The 22998-nt window shown below is 37.4% G+C and overlaps 1 protein-coding gene across 1 annotated transcript in view; it reads right to left on the minus strand.

The window, feature by feature from the left end:
• Cr2 (complement C3d receptor 2) overlaps positions 1-21938 on the minus strand; it is a 30291-nt gene extending 8353 nt beyond the window's left edge. Inside the window, exons 1-20 of the mRNA XM_050148133.1 lie at positions 21829-21938; positions 17572-17751; positions 15763-15862; positions 15288-15373; positions 14363-14761; positions 12803-12979; positions 12617-12719; positions 11907-11992; positions 10400-10792; positions 8546-8734; positions 8366-8465; positions 7635-7717; positions 6668-7075; positions 5635-5811; positions 5469-5559; positions 5119-5195; positions 3931-4338; positions 2427-2508; positions 2051-2133; positions 1204-1596 (exon numbers count right to left, since the gene is read on the minus strand). Coding sequence (XP_050004090.1) covers positions 1204-1596; positions 2051-2133; positions 2427-2508; positions 3931-4338; positions 5119-5195; positions 5469-5559; positions 5635-5811; positions 6668-7075; positions 7635-7717; positions 8366-8465; positions 8546-8734; positions 10400-10792; positions 11907-11992; positions 12617-12719; positions 12803-12979; positions 14363-14761; positions 15288-15373; positions 15763-15862; positions 17572-17751; positions 21829-21904 — 3691 coding nt within the window. The 5' untranslated portion in view covers positions 21905-21938. The remainder of the gene's footprint in view (positions 1-1203; positions 1597-2050; positions 2134-2426; positions 2509-3930; positions 4339-5118; positions 5196-5468; positions 5560-5634; positions 5812-6667; positions 7076-7634; positions 7718-8365; positions 8466-8545; positions 8735-10399; positions 10793-11906; positions 11993-12616; positions 12720-12802; positions 12980-14362; positions 14762-15287; positions 15374-15762; positions 15863-17571; positions 17752-21828) is intronic.
• Between the last annotated feature and the right edge of the window lie 1060 nt (positions 21939-22998).

Here is a 22998-nt window from a genome sequence, read left to right on the forward strand (position 1 = left end):
TTAGATGAATGTGTGCTTTTCTCTCTATACCATGTACGATTAGGAGAAAAGTGTAGAACACATGATGCTATGGTGCTATATCTGTAACTGTGGTCTACAAATATAATTTATTACTTTATGCTATTCTATTATATTCCCTCAATTGAGCAAGAATAATGGTTTTTACAGCTAATTGACCTATTATTTTTCCCTCTATGTTATAAACAGGCTAATTATCTAAGCACCAAACATCCCAATATAAACAAACAGATGCCCAGGAACAGTGAAATCACACTGTTGGGGGCTGTAGATCCCCATACCCTGAATTTCCTGTTAACAGCTTGTTTCTCCTATGCTTGCAGCTGCTCTGAACAAACAACTTATTTTTCTGTGCTTGCAGCTGCTCTGAGCACAAGACAGGGGAGTGGTTTCTGGGGGCTTTGCAGCTCAAAATCCTGAGAGCTAGGACATGGCCATTGGTCAGGGAAGGCACTATATAAGCTGCCCTGGAACACAATAAAGTTGGCATTCTTGGGGAATTCAAGGATGACCCATGTCTCTGTCTCTCTCCTCCCTCTTTCACTCCCTTCCTCCCTTCCTCCCTTTCTCCCTCCCTCTCTCTCTCCCTCCTTTCTTCCCCTTCTTCATCTCTCCCTCCCTCCCCGCCCCTGTGTGTGTGTGTGTGTTTCAATCTCTTGCCCCTTGCCCAGCTCGCGAACTGTACTGTAACACGTAGCACGAAGAGCAGAGTGTGCGTCACGCCACACCTTTGTGGAGCTTAATTTAATGAGGCTGCACCTGACAATCTCTAATGAGGACAGGCACTAGCAGGAACAAGCTGTCAAATAACAGCTAAAATTATGAGACCATATAGTGGGTTTGAAGGTCAGGTTCATTCTTCAGAACTTTTCCTCTTTCTCGGTGGCACAATAGCCTTAAATATCAAAATTTCAAAATATTTTTCTCAAGTATTTGCCCAAAGTTGTGCAGTTTTCCAACTAAATTCATAAGAATGAATAAATTAGAGATTGATTAATATATAAATTAATCATTATAATGTACAAAGGAAAGAGAAAAAGGAGTCAAGTGAAGAGATAGGAAAAGGCAAATCATCTCATAAAACACTAACTGCTATAGTTTTTAGATGCTTTAGGTAGAATGCATACTCAAAAGCCTTTTTTATTTTGTAAAAGATTTCACTTTTAATCAATAAAAATGGCTTACCTTTTCTGATACAAGTTGGTATACCTGGTATCCATGTGTTATTGGTATGACACCTTATCAAGTGACTGCCATTCATGATGAAGCCATGATTGCAGGCAACATGTAATATGTCATTATGGGAATATGCAGAATGAGTTTTGTTGAGTTTGTATCCATGTTTGACTTCTGGATCAGGACAATGAGTTGGAGGAGAAGATTTTAGGCATTTTGGTGGAGGCCCACTCCAAGATCCATGTCCTTTAGGATCATTTCTGCATTGCAAACTTTTCTCTCCTTGAAGATCAAACCCTTGATCACATTCATAAAAGACTTCATTTCCATATAGGAAGTGCTCTATCATCATTCCTGTATGCTTTCCATTTGAAATTTTTGGTGGAGGTTGACAGAGAATAACTGCAGAAGAGATTTGGAGAATTTGAGTCTCCACCGTAATATAAACACTATACATGTGCCTTATAATTTATATGAATAGAAAATTATTTAAATTTTGGAAATTAGAACATGAAATTTATGTGCAAATTGATCCCCAAAATTCCAGAAAATAAAAAGAAATATAAAGGAAGAAATATAACTGTGTTCCTATATTCTAGAAATATCCCACATATTTTTCTATTTAGTAAAATTAGAATATATATACATTCATATTCATACACATATGGCAAATACTCACTCGAACTTGGCAAATTGCTTATTAATGCCAGCATTGATCAAGACTAAAAGATTTTCCATATCTTATACATAGAAAAGCATAAACTATTAAAGAAGTTGTAAACTTCCTCTCCACTAATTGATTATCCCTTTCTAACTCCCTAATCCATAGTTGGCTTCCCCTGTGTCCATAATTTACCTTTACAAACTGCAATCTTTTGGAACCAAGTCCCATTCTCAGCATTTTGACACTTTTCATAAGTATGTTCAGTCAACTGGTACCTAGAAAAAGTTGTTATACTACATTTACTTTCAATATTTTACTTCTACAACATAGACTGTACAACTACAGAGGTACTTCTAAATGTCAGCTTTAGCACAAAGAAACTTAAACTCTTGGTCCTCCAAAAGAGAAAGCTATTTACATATAAGAAACTCTTAGCAAAGCTCTCTCCATGTCAGAAAAGCAGGCAGGACCTGTTGCTAGTTCGACCATTGTGGGTCGAAGCATGAGGAATCCCCAAAGGGATTTACCAAGACACAATTCTTTCTTAGAGAGACAACTTCATACTCACCCATGTTGACAGGCTCTATTCACTAGTTTTATGTGTGAATCATCTGGAAGGTCATGAAGTTCTAGCACAGGCTCACATCCTTCTGAAGAGACAAAGTTGAGATTGCTTTTAGGTTCCTCATAGCATAAAGAAAAATGACTCAAGAACCAAAATAGCATTCATCTTATGGGCAAGACTCAATAGGCCTGAAGGCAGCGGGTGGATTTGTTTCACATAACTTGTGGTAAGGGTCACAAGTATATTGTTCATATTAATCTAGATACAGAGGAGCATATTTCTACATGCATATCAACAATGGTGGTGCCCAAGAGGGTGGTGGCCTGGAGAGTGAACTTGCCATATAAACACCAACAACAGCACTCTATTCCAGAACTGTAAGAACACAACAGCTGGTGCCAATCTGAAACTTTGAAGGCATGATTCAGTAAGTTCTTATCCATAATAGAATGTTTTCTGTTCTGTGGCTGTACTAGTGATCCTGGATTCATGCTGTAGGAAACAAATATGTTTACTGTCTTTAGGACTGGGAAGCCCTGACTATGATGTGAATGTTCCATTAATTACTTGGTTGTTGGGTTTTTTTTTTTTTTTTTTTTTTTTTGTAAAAGGCTTCCTTAAAAGTTCTTCTCATTTTATACCCTGTAGTGGGAGCTGCAGGCTGCATTCCTGCCACCCGGCTCCCGGCCACCTGGCTAGCTTATGCCCCAAAATAACAACACACAAACTGTATTTATATAAACACCACTTGGCCCATTTCTATTAATGTGTGTAGCACCACGAGATGGTGACTTATTTTGCCTAACCCATATTTAGTAATCTGTGTAGCACCAGTCTTACCGGGAAAGATTCAGCATGTCTGACCTGGTGGCTTGCTTCATCACGTCTGCCCCGGAGAGGAGCGGCATGGTGTTTGAGCTCACTTCCTCTTCCTCCCAGCATTCTGTTCTGTTTACTCCACCCACCTATGTTCTAACCTATCAGGCCAAGCAGTTTCTTTATTAATTATCCAATGACCTTCCTTCATCAATACCCTGAACATGTTCCAAATCCAAGGGTACCCTCATGCAAAGACCACAATACAACACATGTATAGCTTTCTATGTAATGGAGGAAATATGAAGGAAATCTATATCCCTTTTGCCTTTTTTAAAAAAGACTCTTGTTTTGAGTAGAAAATAATAAATTAAACTATAGTGGCTGGAGATGTAGTTTATACTTGCCTAGTTTGTGTAAGGCCCTATGTTTGATCTCCAGTTCTTCAATTAAAAAAAAAAGAAGCTGGCTGTGGTGGTGGCATATGCCTTTAATCCCAGCATTCAGGAGGCAGAGGCTGGTGGATCTCTATGACTTCGAGGCCAGCCTGGTCTATAAAGTGAGTTCCAGTACAGCTAGGGCTGTTACACAGAGAAACTCTGTCTTGAGAAAAAAAAAAATAAAAAACAGAAAAGAAAAATATAAATAAGTATAATGCCATTTAAAATTCCCATTGGGTTTGACTTTTTACCTTTTTCACAAAGTGGTATTTCAGGATCCCAGGTATTATTGGCTTTACAACGAATCTGACTACTTCCATTCAAAATGTATCCATTGTTACACTTGAACGTCACACTATCATTGTAGAAATATGGGGCTCCTTTGCCAGGCAGCTTATATCCATTTGCCACATGGACATCTGAGCACTGAACAGCAGGGAGGGAAAGTTTACAGAGAGGAGCAGGGCCACTCCAGGAGCCTCTTCCTCTGCTTCCACTTGTACAGTGGATGGTGCGCTCCCCAATGAGGTTGAATTGTACTCCTTCCTCTGGCCCAGGATAACACGTGTAGGTGACCACAGTTCCATATGGGACATCTTCCGAGGAACTCCCTGTATGTGTCCCATTGTGGATAATAGGAGGTGGTGGACAGGTAATTTCTGGAGACATAAAAAGATACTGTAGAATCTGAACCAGGGTTAGAAGTGCAAAGTTATGACCATGTTTCTATGAAGGGTGTGGATGAATGCTCATGCTATGAGCTATATTAAATGTTATTATATATCTAATATTTGATTTTTATGAAAATAAGATTGGTATTGAAAAAGGAACGTGCAGTAGTAAGACCCAATATTCACTAATTAAATAAGTAATTATTTTATCACAGTCAGTATGAGAATCAAAGGTACAAGTGACAGAATCACACTTTTGGAGGATATTTTGTTACAATAGCTATATGGTTGACTAAGGATAATTATTGCTGGTTGAGCACCTGCTTTACAATAGGAATTTTCATCATCCAGAAAGTAGGTACAGTACCATTTTATTCTAACAACCCAAACCTGTGGTTTAGTGGAACTTTTACTGATGAGACTAGAGTTTCTACAATTCATATATGTTGCCAAAGGTCATACAGGTATTAGACAGTAGGAATAGATCTGAGTTGATATTGGATATCAATCTCCTAATCTCTTCACTAAACCTTGATGTAACCCAAAGTAGGGTAGTGACTCAGATCACTCTCTATATTCTGATAATCCTAAACCACAACATAAACTTGGTAACTAAGTACATGGAATTTGACTGATTAAAGTAGAAAGAGGTGAGAGAAGAAAGATGGCAAAATAAATAGCCATAAAACTTGACAAAATAGTGTGCTAATTCCAGTAACATAGTCTATCTTATATCACTTTAAGTCCTCTGTCAATTTTGTTACTCACCTTTACAAAGACGAATCTCTAAAAACCAAGGAATTGTACCCTGGCACAGCTGATAAGCACTCTCACTTAACTGGGACCTGGAGACAAAGAGTCGTATCATTTGGCCATGTCATTACCAATAAGCTAAGCAAGCACTATGGTCTCCAGAGGCAGACGCAACAGAAAAAAAAACCATATAGCCTACTTCAGCACCATTCATCCATTGTGTAGTTCCCATGCATGGAAAAGTATTGTGATAAATACCCATGAGCACATGACAAAGGAAGACCTTTAAGGCGAACTCTTGCACACAGTTTTCAGTGGGTACTGATAAGACAGACCTCATTCAGGATGAGACATTCTTCACTCACCCCTCTTCACAAGAAGAATTTACAGCTGCACTAATAAACTGACTCTGAGGCCTCTTAAAGAGATGTGGTCCTACTGGTTTACATTCTGCAACTAAGAAAAAAAGATAAAAATGAGTAACAGCACAAGACAATCTTAGGCTAAATATCTGTAGTTGTAGTGTAATACCTTTGCACTGGGGGGCAATGGGTGTCCACTTTCCCTCAGGAGTACAGTGTATAATATCCTCTCCCACCAGTAAATAGCCAGGGTCACAGCTATATCTTATGGATGTTCCAGGATCAAAGTTGAGGACATGCCTATCTTCTTTTTGCCCATTGATGATTTTAGGAGGAGCTGGACATTCTAAAGGAAAAGCAGATACAATGAAACAATTTTAGAGTAAAAACTAGAAACTGAGCCAAAGAAGTCAAAATTAATAGAATCCCATTCTCATGGCAGCTGTCTGGAACAGAGGGTATTTTTGCTGTCCTTGGGTAATTTCAGGTTATCATTTCTCAATTACATTTTCTTTTCTGTACTCGGGATGCCACTGATCTGTTTGGCTCCTGCTTGCTATAACTCATTTCCTGTGCCTCAGTCAATCTTTTTTTTTTCCTTTCATTTTTCTTTTAAAATATAGGGTTTTACTATATGCCCCAAGTTGATTTCAAATTCACAACCTTCTTGTATTAGTCTCCCCAGTTGCAGCATTTTTGACATTACACCAGCTTTTCCCTTCTGAAGGAATTATCTTAGAAGACTTTATGGAAGATTTTAATATACCTGCAGGTGAAAGCTTAGGTAGCTTCCCTTTTAAAAATTACTGTTAAAGCCGGGCAGTGATGGTGCATGCCTTTAATTCCAGCACTCAGGAGGCAGAGGCAGGTGGACTTTTGTGAGTTCGAGGCTAGCCTGGTCTACAAGAACTAGTTCCATGACAGGCTCCAAAGCTACAAAGAAACCCTGTCTCTAAAAAACCAGGAAAAAAATACTGTTAAGACAAACACGTATTTTTGCTCCTATATTTCTAAGAGAAATGAACAACTTAGTAAACTTTAGTGTATTTCCATAGAGGCAAGGGAGGGCTAAGAAAGACTTCTTTCTTATTTACATCCACTATTGTGTGACTGAATGTGTAGGGACTACAGAGGGCCCTGTGTAAAGTCCATAGGCCCTTCCTCTAAATTTTTTAAATGATTCATCTTCTGATAGCACTCACCTTTTTCACATACTGGTACTGATGGTTCCCATGTGCCCTGGGCATTGCATCGAATTCTCTCGCTGCCCTTCAAGTTAAAGCCAGATTCACAAGACAATGTCACAGTGTCATTATAGGAATATTTATCTTTCAAAATAGATAAAATTTGACCTCTATCTATCTGGGGTTTTAGACATTGAACTGCAGAAGTCGAAAGTTCACAACGTGGAGCAGGGCCACTCCAGATCCCACTCTTCTTGCTGTCGCTGCTACAATAGATAGTCTTCTCTCCAATAAGAATAAAGTTCACTCCTTTCTCTGGGCTTGGGTCACAGGTGTAGGTAACTGTGCTTCCATATGATACATTTGCTGAAAAGCTGCCTGTATGTCTTCCATTAAGAACAGGTGGAGGTGGGGGGCAGAGAATTTCTAGAGAAGGTAAAAAACAGTGATTTCTGAATCTGCAATGAGTCATTCAGTCAACTAATGCAATATAATTAAAATGTGATTTTAAAACTTTATTTTTGAGTAAGTCTCCTTTGCTAATATCTTCATTCTAGTTACCAAATACACAATCTTCTTTATGTGCATGGCTCAAATTTCATCACTAAGAACATGGGTCTTTGAGAGAAAGAAAAGTTGCTTGCTTCATTTGACTTAAGGAAACAGAATAAAAAGGTAATTAAAGGGCATTGTGGTGCAGATCAGACCCTTAAGATTTCTAGTTTTGTTTTGTTGTATTTTGCTCTCTCTCTCTCTCTCTCTCTCTCTCTCTCTCTCTCTCTCTCTCTCTCTCTCTCCCCCCCCCCCCCCCCCCCCCCCCCCCCCCCCCCCCCCCCCCCCCCCCTCCTTCTTCACACACACACACACACACACACACACACACACACACACACACACACACACCACACATGCTTATAGCAAAGCCAAGGATGCATTGTGTGTGAACCCCTGGATTTCCTTACCAAACCACCACTGTCTTACCTACCTTTACATACCGGCTTCTTGGTCCAAATGGCTTTCTGTTCAACAATTACACACTGACTAGAAGGTTGTCCTTGTAATATGTATCTGGAGACAGTTTAAAATTTAGTACTATTAGGCAGTTTGTTTTGAAAAACTAGTAAGCTTGACCTTTAAATCTATCACAGGTCCATTTAATCTGTCCAGTTACCCATTTATTATTCTTTTGCACTACCTCATTCCAGATTATTCCTGAATAACGTCTAGGCTCATTCACATTCCTTCTCCTGACTTTATAGTGCTGTGGGACAATTCTGTATTCTGTCAATTATGTTTTAAATAAATGCTGATTGGCCACTAGCCAGGCAGGAAGTATAGGTGGGACAATCAGACAGGAAGTAGAGGCAGGGCAATGAGAACAGGAGAATTCTGGGAAGAGGAAAGCCTGTTTCTCTGCAGTCCTGCCCAGACACAGAAGAAAGAAGTTGTGACTGCCTCACTGAAAAAGATACCAAACCATGTGGCTAACACAGATAAGAATAATTGGTTAATATAAGTTATAAGAGTTAATAAGAAGCCTGAGCTAATGGGCCAATCAGTAGATTAATGTAGACCTCTGTATGATTTTCTTTGTGACTTAATGATTGCAGGAACAGGAGAGCCAAAGATACACAGAAACCTCAGACAACATTATACTTCACAGCAGGCACATATAATCCAAGGGTATTAAAATTTACAGACCCTCCTGATACTCACCCTTCATTACAGGAGAAGTGCACAGTTTTGCCAACCTGAAGACCTATAGGTTCTTTTATCTGTCCATTGGGAAACTGTCCTGGAGGTTCACATTTGGCCTCTAGGAAAGAATGGCAAGAATAAGAAGTAAGTCTTGACAAATATCAGGCCAGTCCCCAGTAGATAGCAAATTTAAGATACCTTTGCATGTGGGGAAGACACCATCCCAGTCTCCCGAAGATAAGCACTTAATTGTCTTTTGTCCATTAAGCAAATAACCAGAATCACAACTGAATGTCACAGACAACCCTGGAACAAACTTGGCAACATGCTGCTCTGTACGGTGTCCATTACGGATCGTGGGAAGTGATGGGCACTCTCGAGGGAAATCTTCATACATACACAAAGGAGAAAAGGCCATCAGATACTATATACTTATGAATATAGATGCCAGCTTAGGACACAGATCTAAATAAATGGCATGCAATCTTTGGTGACCAGTCACCATTAGTTTTCAACTCAATCCCAACCGGATATGGCTTGTTTCCCTTTATGCAAAAATAATTGCAATTTTGGGAGGATATGGTCTCACTAAGCAACTCTGGCTGTCCTGGAACTCTCTATGTAAATCAGGCTATCTTTGAACTCACACAGATCCACCTCCCTCTCAACTGTGCAGATTAAAGGTCTGTACCACTACACCCAGCTTTATTTTTCTATTTTCATCTTTAGTTGTATTTTTGCCTTGAGAAAAATTTCAGTTGCTAGAAGGCTCATTTTTATTCATCTTTAAGCCTATCATTCAGAGGATTACTCTAATAAACATTACTAATACAATTTATCATTATCTTATATATAACAAGTATATAAATATGTGCATTATGTATAACACGTACTATTCTAATTTCTTTTTATTACTTTATAAAAATATTAGATTTTTTTCATTTGAATATGTATAGGTTCACCAAAATCTTTATGGTTTTTCATAGACAATCCATTTTGAGGTTACTAGTAATCAACCTATTGATATATAAGTAAGATAAATATAATTTATGGTACTTGGGATTGAAATAGGGAAGCACTCTGCCATTGAGTCACACCCACAATCCCTTTAGTTATGTTTTATTTTGAGACAAAATCTGGCTAAGTTGCCCAGGCTGGCTTTAAAAACACAGTGTGAGTCAGGTGGTGGTAGCGCACACCTTTAAACCCAGCCCTCGGGAGACAGAGGCAGGCTGATCTCTATGAGTTCAAGGCCAGTCTGGTCTACAAGTCTTGAAAAACCAAAAAAAAAAAAAACCAGTCCCCAAAAAAAACAAAAAAAAAAAAAAAAAAAAAAAAAGGAGCTAGTTCCAGGACAGGCTCCTAAGATACAGAGAAACCCTGTCTCAAAAACAAAAATAAAAACAAAAAATTACAGTGTGGCCCAAGCAGGCCATGGATTTGTAATTTCTTTCTTCAGCCTCCTGTGAAGCTGAGATTGTAGCTGTGCTCCCAAGTCAGAGTGAATCATATTTATAATAGCACCTCCTAAGTTCTATAATCTATTTAGAATTTATCAATATTGTTCTTTATTAAAAATATTTTGATAGTATAATTTTGTCAAATACTGACAATTTCTATGCCCACAGAATTAAACTTAAAAATTAGATTCATTAACAATATAAACTAGATGAAACAAGAATAAAACATTCACAGCAATCTCTATTTTTAAAGTTAGTTGACTTGAAATGCTAGAGCCCAGGAGATGGTGTGAATAGAGAGTAGATCTCTTGTGAACATGTTTGCAGAGGCACCCCAGCATTGGGGATGGGCTCCCACAAGCCAGCTCAAGCTCTAGGGACAAGACCTATACAATTCAGCCTTTGGGAGCATGCAACAAAATGATCTTCCCATAAGTGGAAGATCCTTGTCTTCAGTGAAGTTCCACTTCCATACTTAACACTCTCACAGGTTGGCAGGTCTCAGGCCTTCATGAAGCTTCATTTCCACATTCAACACTCACAACTGGTAAACCCCAGGCCCTTGACTAGGGAATTTTATTTCTATACTTACTGCTCTCACAGACTGGCAGTGGTGATGGTCCCCACATATTATTTGCTTGGCACCAGACTGTTTTGTTTCCTTTCATGGTGAAGTTGGCTTTACAGGTAAATGTCACAGAATCACCATGTGTGAATGGTGGTGATTTAGATTGTTTACTTTTGAATCCCCCTAGTATGCTGGGCTCTGAACATTTAGAATACTTATTCCATTTTTCACATACAGGAGGAGTTTTATCCCAAGCGGCCTTTACTTGATCTTTACTTTTACAAAGCATAGTCTTTTCTCCAATGAGGCGGTAGTTAGGTAAACAAGTGTACCGCACAACAGTGTCAAGGGGTATGGGAAGAGAATAGAAGAGTTTCCGAGCATTTTTAACTTCAGGAGGAGGGTCACAAGAAATCTCTGAAAAGTAGAAGAGACCAGATGAGTATATTAATCATTAAAAAAATAAGTAAAAGCTCCAAGTATAGGTCAAGAACTATTCTTAGAAATTCAATGCTTGGTTATGACTTTACTTATAGTGTTTTCATTTCCAAATGCTTATGTCCTTACTTCTTTCTTGGTCCTTGTCAAATCAATATGAATCACTCTAACCAGACAACAAAGAAATAGAGAAAATAGAAAAAAATCTATCTATTCTGTACTTTCAGGGATTTTTCTATAAAAATTTTATCCTAAATATTTTTAATAAAAAAAAAGGCAAACTTAAAATATGTTAATGACATGCTAATTGCTGCTAGGGAGTCAATGTGGGCTGATTTGGGCTTAATAGCCCTGATTTCAAATCCTCACTGTCATTCAATAGCTGTATGACCTTAGGCAAGTCGTACCCTCCCCTAGCCTCAGTTTCCCAGTCTACAGTTCAGGCTACATAAGGTATGATAAGAATATAGAGAGACAAAAACATGTGAAATGGGCAGATACAGTATCCAAAGTACACTAGTTATTCAGCTCCTATTTGAAATACACAGACAGCTTGCAGGTGGCATAGTCACATGAGACACTGTTACTGAAGACACTGCAGCCTCATTAAAGTCATTTGTAACACCTTAATCCTGGATACCTTTGAGAAAACCATTTGAGTGTTGAGCTCATATTCTTTATACATCCTTAAAAGTATTAGCTGTTAACAGCTACTATGACATATATACATCATAGTTGTATATGAATTGTTGCAGAATGAATTTCCACTAATGTCCACTTGACCCTAGATGGAGCTCTTGAGTACAAGAAATGACATATGGAGGCACAACCAGAGTTTTAGTACACTAGAAAGGCCTATGCGTAGTTTTGTTACAGGCAACTTTTCAAAGCCTTTGTTACTTTGTTTACAGAATCACAATTTAATATGTTAACATGTGAACAAATTTAATACTTTTTCCCTGCATTTTTAAAAAGAAAAGTGGCAAATATCTATTTAAAGTACATAGTTGGTGAGGTGTTTTATTTGATGACTGCATGGGAATACAGAATCAAAGACAAGATCCACATTTGATTATGTTTATTTTCTACTCACGTTCACAGACAGGAAACTTATTGTTCCAGACTACTGCCTCTCCTTCTGGGACACACTGACTAGAAGATTTGCCATTTAACTGGAACCTTAAACAATAAGGAGCAGCAGATCATCACTAGAACAACCCACCTTTCAACTGTACAGACTGAATCACTTCTTTCCAGTATTTGTAGGATGGTATGCATTTTAAAATGTTATGACTTAAGAAAAAGCACACAGTAACTTGTGAATCTGCTCCACCAAACAATAAATCAATAATGGATTAAACATACTAAAAATGTGTCTTTTCTTTAGAATTCTCCCACTCCTCTTTAGCATCCACATGTCAAGATTATCTAGATCATTTTGAGGAAAGCAGTCTCAATTTCTATAGAGAAAATAGCAAAGACCTTGTTACCCAAACTAATTTCAATGAGTATCACTGAGTCCAAAGTTTTCATTCATTCTCCATAACAGGAGTCTTAATTTGTGAACCAAAACTTCGAATTTCCAGTTGATGAAATGACATCTCTTACTTTTGCTGGTCAAGCACAAAATATACACACTTGAAGAAAAGAATAAGGAATAGGTTAATGACAGAGTTCTTAGTCAGAAAAGGTCAAGAAAAGAAAAGAAAATTTAAGACAGTGAAAGCTTAGCTAACTTTAGAATTCATATTTTGAAATCGTTATGGGAAACCATCAGGGCAGGACCTATCAGTTCACACTCACCCTTTATCACAAACAAAGGAAACCTCTGCCCCAAGTTGGAGGTTAGAAGGAAGAATCACATGGCCATTGAGAAGTTGGCTTGGAAGGGCATCACATGATTTCACTAGGGAAAAAAAGAGAGAGCTTGCACATGAAGAGTCAGGAAACTGCTGAGTTTCCTTTGAATAGAGCAGAGTGGCTAGGCACCTTCACATGTTGGGGCTGCATGGCTCCAGGTTCCAAAGGATGTACACTGGACCAGGTTAGTTCCAACGAGATTATAGCCAGGTTCACAGGTATATGACACTTCCTGGCCAACAGAAAAGAATTCCTTATTTTTTTCATTATAATCACCGTGGTGGATATTTTCAGGTGGTAGACATCCTGAGGAAAGAATGGGACCAGAAAGTCCTTTTATTTCAGCAATAAGAACTTTATTCTTTATAACTTACAGCTAGCTGTCTTGTGCTTAGTTGGGTGGGATAAAGGTGTTCATAGCAACTCTAAGTAGGGTCATAGAGTGGGCTTAATGTGCCTTTTTCTGCCCAGATGTGAAAAGCCATATGTCTATCTGCTCTCTTTCTTGATCCATGCCAGTGAATATTACTGTTACTCATTTTCACTTTATTTTATTAAACAATCAGAGATAGCCTTCCATCAACAGGTTAGAAAAGGAATCAAAGTTCATAACACAAATTTTCCCCACCCAAATCTGCCACATTCCTTTAATTTCAAAAACAAGGCTTCTGAATTTAGTTGCCAGGCTTTTAGAAAGGCAGACAGTTTATATTAGGAGTAGAAGGCAAGAATGGGGGCCACAGGCTCAAGATAACTACCAGCTTTCTTCCACAAAACTTATTTTCATTATCAAGATAGATATCTACAAAATTTTGAATAAAATTCTTATCTTAGTCAATTCCATCTTTCAATATGGCCAATATAATGGAGAAATTATCCTCATTTAAATAAAATTTAACTATCTAAAACTCTAATGATGAATTTTTGTACTGGATTTTAAAATTACTTTTATTCTTCAAAAGATGTAATCGTACATATTTTTGAGAAACCACGTGATGCTCAGATAAGTATATTGTGTAATATGAAAATAAGGGTAAACATCTGTCTTCTAAAACTTATTTATTTGCAAGTGAAAATTTTCAAAATCCTTTATTCAAGATTTTAAAATGCATATGAAAAGATATAATAAACAGTGGGAATTCTACTGTTTATAGGGACACTGGAACTTATTTCCCCCATCTAATCTAACTTTTGTCTCTATTCTTAACAGTATTTGATATATTGTGCAATGTAGGAGTCTTTATATGTGTAGAAATTGATTCAGGCCCTTAAGCTTGTGTGTGTGTATGTGTATGTATGCGGGAGTATACCCTGATACATATGCATATAGAAGAGATTATCTTATGAGACAAGGGAACTGGCTCACCAGCTAAGCTAGACTGGCTGCTTGTCAGCAAGCTCTAGGGATCTGTCTGTCTCTGCCTCTCAGATTCTGGGATTATAAGCATGTGCCACTACACAAGGCTTTTTTAATATATAGGTTTTGTTTATTAAGCTCAAGCCTTCACATTTGTACAACAAGCACTTTATACATTGAGCCAACTCCCCAGTTCTATATTTTTTGATGAGTCATTATAAAGTGAAGGCACATATAATTGTGGTTTGATTTGCGTTTCCCTGATGACTAGTAACGTTAAACATTTTGCAAATATTTGTTGTCCAGATACCCAAAGTTTCAGCCCAACTTACCCCTGAAGCATGTTGGCAGTGGAGGGCTCCATTTGCTGTTTGGCTGGCACCACACTATACTGCTGCCTTTCATAGTAAAGCCAGACTTGCACTTAAACATTACTGTGTCATTTAAGAAGAAGGAATGTTTAAATCCAGACTCCACTTCTCCATTTTCAATTTGTGGCAGTGGGCACTTGACTATAGGAATACACTGAGGGGGTGGACTGTTCCAGATGCCAACTTGATTGTCTTTGCTGGTGCAATGTATTGATTCCTTACCCACCAGGTCAAACAGTTTTTCCCCATTTTTTCCAACATGGCAATGATACTTTACTACCATTCCATAGAAAAAGGTGTCTATACTGCTTCTGTAAAAGTCCCCATTGGCAATGGCTGGAGGTGACTCACAAGGAATAGCTTTCGAAGGGAAGTAGTTAAGAAAAGAGAGAAGGCATTGAAATGTTATATTTTCTGAAAATTTAGTCTTCATTTTCATAAACCAAATTTAAACTTTACCTACAACTTATTTTTAATAATGAAATTCTGTATTCTGATCAAATAAAAATAAGTCAGAAAGGAAAATACATGGAACTGGCTGATTAAAAGGTCAAAAAACTATGAAGCCAGACAGGGTACAGACTTTGTTACTAAAGACTTCTTGGGGTGATTTAATTTTACTTGGTTGCATTTGTCATGTGTAAACTCATGCATATTTTAAATGTAAGAACTTATTCACCAATAAATAACATCATATAAGAACATTAATGGAATAGTGTGATAGAATTAGAGATCATGGAAGACTATCAGCCAGAGCTGTGTCCATAACAACCAAAACCGAATGAAATATCTGAGGCACTCATTTTTATGCGCAGATGCCCAGTTTCCCTTTAGAAAGGGATAAGAAAAATTTGGTAGGATGCCGTAAAGAGATCGTTTTACTCACATTCACAAGTAGGCCTGTCAGTATCCCAAATTAGACTATTGTCTGAGACAATACATGTAGCAGATGAGTCACCAATGAGTCGATATCTGGAGGCAAAGAGGTGCTTGATCACATCCAGGTCACACTTAACACTTTAGAAAAGCCTAATTTTTTTCCACGTATAGAATGAGAAAAGGGTAGAATAACATGCATGATACGGTGAAATAGTGATAAAGTAGTGCTTCTTTACTAGGTTCAACATTATAGCCAAATGAAGTTTGACTTTCTTGTCAATAGCACCGGAGACTTAAAATTGAAGCAGGGTAGCTCCATCTTCTTTCTTTCTAAGGATCCCCTTAACTGAGCAACACTGAAATGTCATTCCTAAAGAAGGCCAAGGAGACCATGATTTTGTTTTTATTCATATTAAAGGGTTTCTGGTTAGAAATATTATTTCTGTATCCATATACCCTGAAGAGGCTTCCTGCCTACTCACCCTGTATTACAAGAATATGTAATTGTTGACCCAAACTTGATACCCATACTTATATTCACAGAGCCATGGAGGAGGTCTCCAGGAGTTGTACATGATCTACCTACAAGGGAAACAAAACAGGATTTGGGGCTGGGATGGAGAAGACTTTATGCATTTTCTATTAAATTCCCTGACTGGACTTGCTGATGGTTCTGCGAATGTTTTCTCAAAGCAATTTTTGAAATTTGTAAAATGTGCACTTTTTCAAGGAGCAGTCAATTTTGGAACACTGTTCAAACCCTATTGTCTATATTTCTGTGTATGAAAGAAAACTTTATTTGTGGTCAATTCTATATTAAAAACTCTATGTTCTCATTATTAAAATCTCAGCTAATAGCATCATTTACCATGTCTCCTGTATTAAAAGCCTACAGACATCATTTCCTCTCTATAACTCATCCTCTAATCCTTCAGTTCAATTAGTTACAAAATTTGAGGGCCTGGATTCCAGAATATCTCCCAAAACACTTTGACATTTTTATTGTTTTACTGTATTGTTGAGAGCAAAATTCACCTTTCTAATGATGGCCTCCCTTGGTCTAGCACTTCCTCCATAACATAGCATGACTTTCTTTCTTTCTTTCTTTCTTTCTTTCTTTCTTTCTTTCTTTCTTTCTTTCTTTCTTTCTCTTCCTTCCTTCCTTCCTTCCTTTCTTTTTAAGATTTATTTAATTATTGTGTATACAGTATTCTGCCTGCATGTATGCCCGCAGGCCAGGAGAGGGCACCAGATCTCATTCTAGATGTTTGTGAGCTATCATCTGGTTGCTGGGAATTGAACTCAGGACCTTTAGAAGAGCAGGCAGTGCTCTTAACTCTCTAGCCCAAATTTCTTCTTTTATATATAATATTATGAATATAATATTTATAATAATAAATATAATATAAATAAATATAAATCTATCATACTTCCCACTCAAAAATTTATGATGGATTACCATTATTCACAGGAAAAAGTATACAATCTTGGAGTTTATATGTACTCAAACCATACTGATCTTTTTCCAATTTTTCCAAAGATATCATTTCTGCTGGGTGATGGTGGTGCACACCTTTAATCCCAGCACTTGGGAGGAAGAGGTAGGCAGAGCTCTGTGAGTTTGAGGCCAGTCTGGTCTACAAGAGCGAGTTCCAGGACAGCTAGAACTGTTACACAAAGAAACTCTGTCTCAAAAAAAAAAAAAAAGAAAAACAAGCAAAAAACCTAAAATATCAAAGATATTATTTCCTCTAAATTTCTGTCCAGAAGGCCTCAATCTCCCTAATTCTCTTAGACAGCATTTATTTTCCTATGGTTGAATAGCAGTTTACCTCTACTATTAAACAACATCATAAAGCCTGGAGATAGAGTGCTTGCCTCGCCTGAACAATGCCTTGTGTTCAATCCTCAGTTATATGTTATATATGTGTAACTTGTGTTGTCCCTTACACAATCCCCTGTCAACTGCTTCACTCATGTTAGTTAATAAAAATATCTCTTGAATTAAATGTGGTAAGGATAAGATGAAACTAATATTATTTTGTATACTGACATTTAATCTCTAACACAGTGTAAAAATCATAGAACGATGTCAGGAAGATGATGCTAAACCATGGTGATGACTTAAACCCTGGTATTCAGAAAATTTAGGAGTTAAAGGAAACAAAGAGGCTGGCATCACACTTTGCTTGCCATGACATACTAATTTACTTGTCTTTTGTCTGGAAAATGGCATACTATCCTGTACAGATAAAGTGATGAAGACAAACATGGCTTGTAGGAGTACTCACGATTACAGAGCTGCCGAGCCTCTGACCACTTGGAGTTCTTTAAGCAGGTGATTACGAACGGCTTCCCACTATACCCAGGGAGGCATTTGTATTTCCAAGTTGTGCCAACAGCAAACTCAGATTTATCACTCTCAATAATAGGTTTAGCAAAAGTATACCTTGGCAGTGACTGACACTGACCTAGAAAGGACCACAGAAATATCAAAGCTGAGAAAGGCTAAAGTTTCTCTGTTTCTCGCCTATCACCAATTATTCTAACAAATTTGATCTTTAGAAGTATTCTTGTTTGGGGCAATATTATCTATGAAAATAATTCTAGTATGGATAGACACGGAGAAATTCAGAGATTCAAAAGCTTTTAAAGCAGAGCAGAGAAATAATATCTGGAGAACTTTTTTCATAAAATTCCACCATTTTACAATTTAAAACTGTGGGTGGATTGTTTGTTGTTTTTTAATACAGTGAAGTCAGGAAAAAAAGAAAAGCATGTAGAACTTCAATAATGAATATATAGAACTTAATATATAACACAAAACTCAGAAAACAATAGAGGAAAATGAAGGAGGAATGTTGCAAGATATCAGCATAGGAAAGCACTTTTAAATAAGGGTCCAGTTGCTTAGGAAATAAATAGTGCCAACAATTGACAAATGAGACTTCATGAAAGTATAAAGCATCTGCACAGCAAAAAAAAAAAAGGTGAAGAGATCGTCTACAAAATGGGAGAAAAATCTTTGCTAAACAGATATCTGATTAATATCAAGGAAATAAAAGGAAATACAAGCATAAACACCAAAATCCCTCATTTATAAGTGAACTAATGGAGTGAACATAGGATTCTCAAATGAAGTATAAAATCTTCAATAAATATGAAAAATGTGTTAAACCTCACTAGTCATCAGAAGATTAAAATAAAATCCACATTAAGGTTCCATCTTTCACTAGCCAGAATGACAGTCATGAAGAAAATAAGTAAACAAATGCTGGAAAGGATATATACAAAAAGGAACAACACTTTTACATTGCTGATGAGATTGTAAACTAGTCCAGCCACTGTAAAAATCTGTCTGGAGATTTCTCAACAAAATAATAGTAAATAGTATTTAATAATAACAAAAATAGATCTACCACATGATCCTGCGCTTTTAAATATTTACAAAGAAGAGTCCAAGTCAGCATTCCAGATATACTTGCACATCAGTGCTTATTTTAGTACTATTCACAGCGGCTAAGTTATGGAACCAACCTAGGTGCCCAGCAATAGAATAGATCAAGAAAATGTATATATACACAATGGAACCTTTTCAGCTCTCAAGAATGGAGTTATATTGTTTGTAAGAAGATAAATGTAACCAGAGATAATAATATCAAGTGAATTAAGTCAGATTTAGAAAAACGGGTATCTCTTTTTTTTCTCTCTCATATATATTTGAATGTAGATACAAACTGTCTGGAAGAACAAAAGGTACTAATGGGAGGGGAGAAGATTAAGAAGGAGGGGGCATCATAAGATATCCTCAAAGTATATTATATACTTGCATGAGACTGGCCTTATATAACCTTATGTAATAAGATAACCTTATGTAATAAAATAGTAATAAAATAATGAGTCTATATACTTTTTGGTGGGGTTGAAGGGAAGTTATGTCAGCTATTTGTACCAGCTTTTTCTTATCATTGTGACCAAATACTTGACAGATACAACTTAAGGGAGAGGGGATCAGTTGGCTTATAGTCCAGGGGACACCATCCATTATGATGAGGAAGGCACATGACTGGAGCAGCTTGGTCTTTAGGGGAAGAAAACTTCAACAGCTGCTGGTTACATGACACCAGTCAGGAAGCAGAAAGTTTAGCTGGAAGTGGGGAGGAGATATAACCTCCAAGGTCCACTCTCCAGATAGATCTATGGCCTTTTAAAGGTTCTAAAGGACAGCTCTAGACTGACTGTTCAAATACATGAGCTTATGGGAGACACATTATATTCAAACAATAATGGGTACAAAAAATAAAAAAAATCCTCTGGTTTTATAATTAAAAAACAGAAATATACCAGTAAAAATATCTTTAAAAGTGTTTTAAGATTTTATTTTTTATTTCACATCTCACAGTGTTTTACCTACATGTATGTATGTACACTATATGTGATCAGTGACTGCAAAGTCCTTAAGACAGTTATGTATCCCCTAGAACTGGAGTTACAGGTGATTATGAGGCATCAAGTGGGTGCTGGAAACCAAACCTTGTCCTCTGCAAGAACAGCAAGTGCTCTAACTACTGAGCAATCTCTCCAATCTTACAAGTAAAAATCTTATAAATAAAAGCTTTTAGCATAGGATACTAAATTATCCTAGATATCTTATGAAATCAAATTTACTTTAATTGATTTATATGTGATACCACTTCTACCAGTTACTCTAATTTGGTAATAATGTGTGATTATCAAATGTAAATAAGGACAAGGCTAAATTATCTTCCACAATATGGGAAACCATTTACATTCATAAGATTCAATCAGTGGTAACAATATAGACCAAGAGGAATACAAGATCTGGAAACTACAAAGAAAGAGGAAACTTTATAATGTGACTTTCCATGTGAAAAAGAGGCAAGAATTTTTCTTTTTGGGTGAGGATCAATGGAAGTCTCATCTCTAGTAAACAGACCTTGGACTTTTATTGAAACTACCCACCTCCCAGGCCACAGTACAGAATCTCCAAAGACTGGATTCTCCTCCAATCAGAAAAGTAAAGTAGCAGGTGACGTGTCTCACTGGCTAAAGACACTGCTGTCAAACCTGACTGACTGAGTTTAATCCCTGGAGCCACAGGTGGAAGGAGAGAGCTAACTCTTGTAAATAATCCCTGACTTCCAAGCCATTGATTGCACACCCCCCACTAAACAAACAAATAAATACATATAATAATTATTCAAATTGCATGATATGGGTTTTCTTAAAAGTCTCTGTTCCCTCTTTACCTCTTTCTAGCATCAGGAGTGAAGATCAGAGTAGTGACTATAACACAGAAAATGTTTCTGGAGGACAGGGTGCAATTATCTATTTAGATCTAAGGGGCTTTACATGGATGATTTAGAAATCCTTTAGAAGTAGATGGAGGATTTTTGAATGGGATGAATATAAATCTGAAAAGCTGGCCAGAAATAAGGAAGGGGTGGGAGACCATTATTTAGAATTATCAGCAAATGCCTTAACATTGAGACTCTGAATATCTAATGGCTGAGTTTTATAAATAATAGTCATGTATGTTAAGGAAAGTATGGTACTAAGCATAAAACATTCATCAGCGAACATGAAACGAGGTCCAGTCATCCCTAGAATTTGTTTTCCAGTAGAAGTTGTACCAGAACTAATGCAAATACGTGACTAGATTCACCATTAACTGCTAATTGCTACACTTAGTAAGCGTCAACAGCCAAGTACCGTGACCTAATTTCCCCAGCAGCTCATGATTTCTCTGTGCTCTGTGGGATGGTACCACAGCTCATTTCTAACTTTATTGCATATGTGAGAAACTGAGGGTCGGGGCTCTAACCGACTTTCTAACATTTACCCAGCTATTGATATTTGCTTATAGTAAATATCTTATAACCTATGAATATATTCACTACGAGAATAAATTATATTACGACTTGCCAAAATTCACCCAGCTATTGAGGTTGTCTTATGACCTATGTCTTCACTACCAGAACAAACTATACTACTTTAAAAGCCAGCCAATCTGTGAAACAAAAACAATCAAAAAACAAAAACTGTTACAGAGACATTGAAAGAGAACCTATGTAGGTATACACTGTTACAGAAGTCACAGTCTTAAATATCTTATCAAAGTCAAACAAACTCTGAGACCCATATTGGAGAATCAGGTATTATTCTTTAAGAAAAGCAGGGACTCAACAACCCTTCCATGGCTAGAGAGGATTTCTGCATGCACAGGAGCGCAGCACTTGGCTGAATTCTAAACAGGCTGGGAGCCTGAGAGAGAGAACCACCAAACAGCAGCTGCAGTCATTCAAAAGCGCCCAGGCATGGCTTGGGTTTGTGGTGGGGGTCCAGTTCCCAGAAGAGGTGGGGCCATTCTGCTTCAGAGACTGACTGAGTCTCCAAAGTTGTCAGGGACAGACAAGTATCCAGAAGGGCTCCCATATCCCTGGTTTGATCTCTAACCTTTGTGTAGGCGCAGAAAATTTTCTAGCCCTGAAGGAGTTCCCTTATCTGCACTCCCGTGCCCAGCTCACCAAGAACTCCTGGCGCGATGAGAGTGAAGAAAACCCAGAGCGAACCCAAGGCTCCCATGCCACCGCAGCGGCCCATCAGAAGGTTGCTTTCTGAGTGTTCTGAGTCTCCAGCAAGGATAGGGGGATTTGGCTAGGTGCCGGCTGCGTCTGGCTGTAAGCTGTGGGGAAGGTCCCTTAAATAGCATCTGCTCCGCGCTGGGTACTGAAGACTTGTGGAGCACATCTGCAGGTGGCCAGGGGCGGAAGGGGCAGGGAGAGCAGGCCCCAGACAAATCTGCTTTTGGCTTAAACTGAGTTCTGCTCAGCGCCTGGCTTGCCTACTTTTTGTTGACTGTGCAACCACGGACATTAACCTTTTCTCTGCCTACATCTGAAACAATTCACAAAATAATACTCATTTCTACTAATCTACAATATTTGTATGCTGTGTCAATTTACAGTATTATATTCATTAAACCTGTTTTGCATTTTGTTCCAGTAAATTTATTTCCAAACTCAATTAATATAGTCAACTCTCAGTTTGAGAAAACAACCTGAAGTGGCTTACTTAAAGTGGAAATTCAGGAATTACACTGCCTGGTATTGCAGTCTTTTTACTCTAGTATAAGTAGTGAAAGTTTTAATTTCTGCATATCTATAAAGGGGTTTCCTAAAGGGTAATATTTTAGAAATTTTGTCTCTCTGTCGGTAAAAAGTATATAAAAGTATATATCTTTGACTATGTAAATTATATTATGTAATTGCTACGTTTGATATTTTAAATAATTATAGGCACTTATCTCCATTTTAATGTGTATTTCTTAAAAAATAAGGACATGTTTCCACAATTATAGTACAATGATCAATTGCAAGACACCAATATTGGTACATTCCTATTTTATAGTTTTTACTGTATTCAAATTTTGATGATTACATCAATAGTCTGTTTGTAATGGAAAAATAAGAACAACAAAACTATCTACCTTCAGGATCATATATTTGATTCTTGGGTCTCTTTTTCTTTAATTTGAAAAAAATCTTCCAGAGTATTTGTGTGTGTGTGTGTGTGTGTTTGTGTGTGTGTGGTGTTATATGTGATTGTACGTGTTCACCTGTTTGCACATGTGCATAAAGATGTATGTGAGACTAGAGGCTAATGTCAATGTTTTTCTCATCTGCTTTCCACTCTCT

This window comes from Alexandromys fortis, unplaced genomic scaffold (genome assembly GCF_014885135.2).
Source record: "Alexandromys fortis isolate MF-2015 unplaced genomic scaffold, M_Fortis_MF-2015_v1.1 scaffold_62, whole genome shotgun sequence".
Taxonomy (NCBI): domain Eukaryota; kingdom Metazoa; phylum Chordata; class Mammalia; order Rodentia; family Cricetidae; genus Alexandromys; species Alexandromys fortis.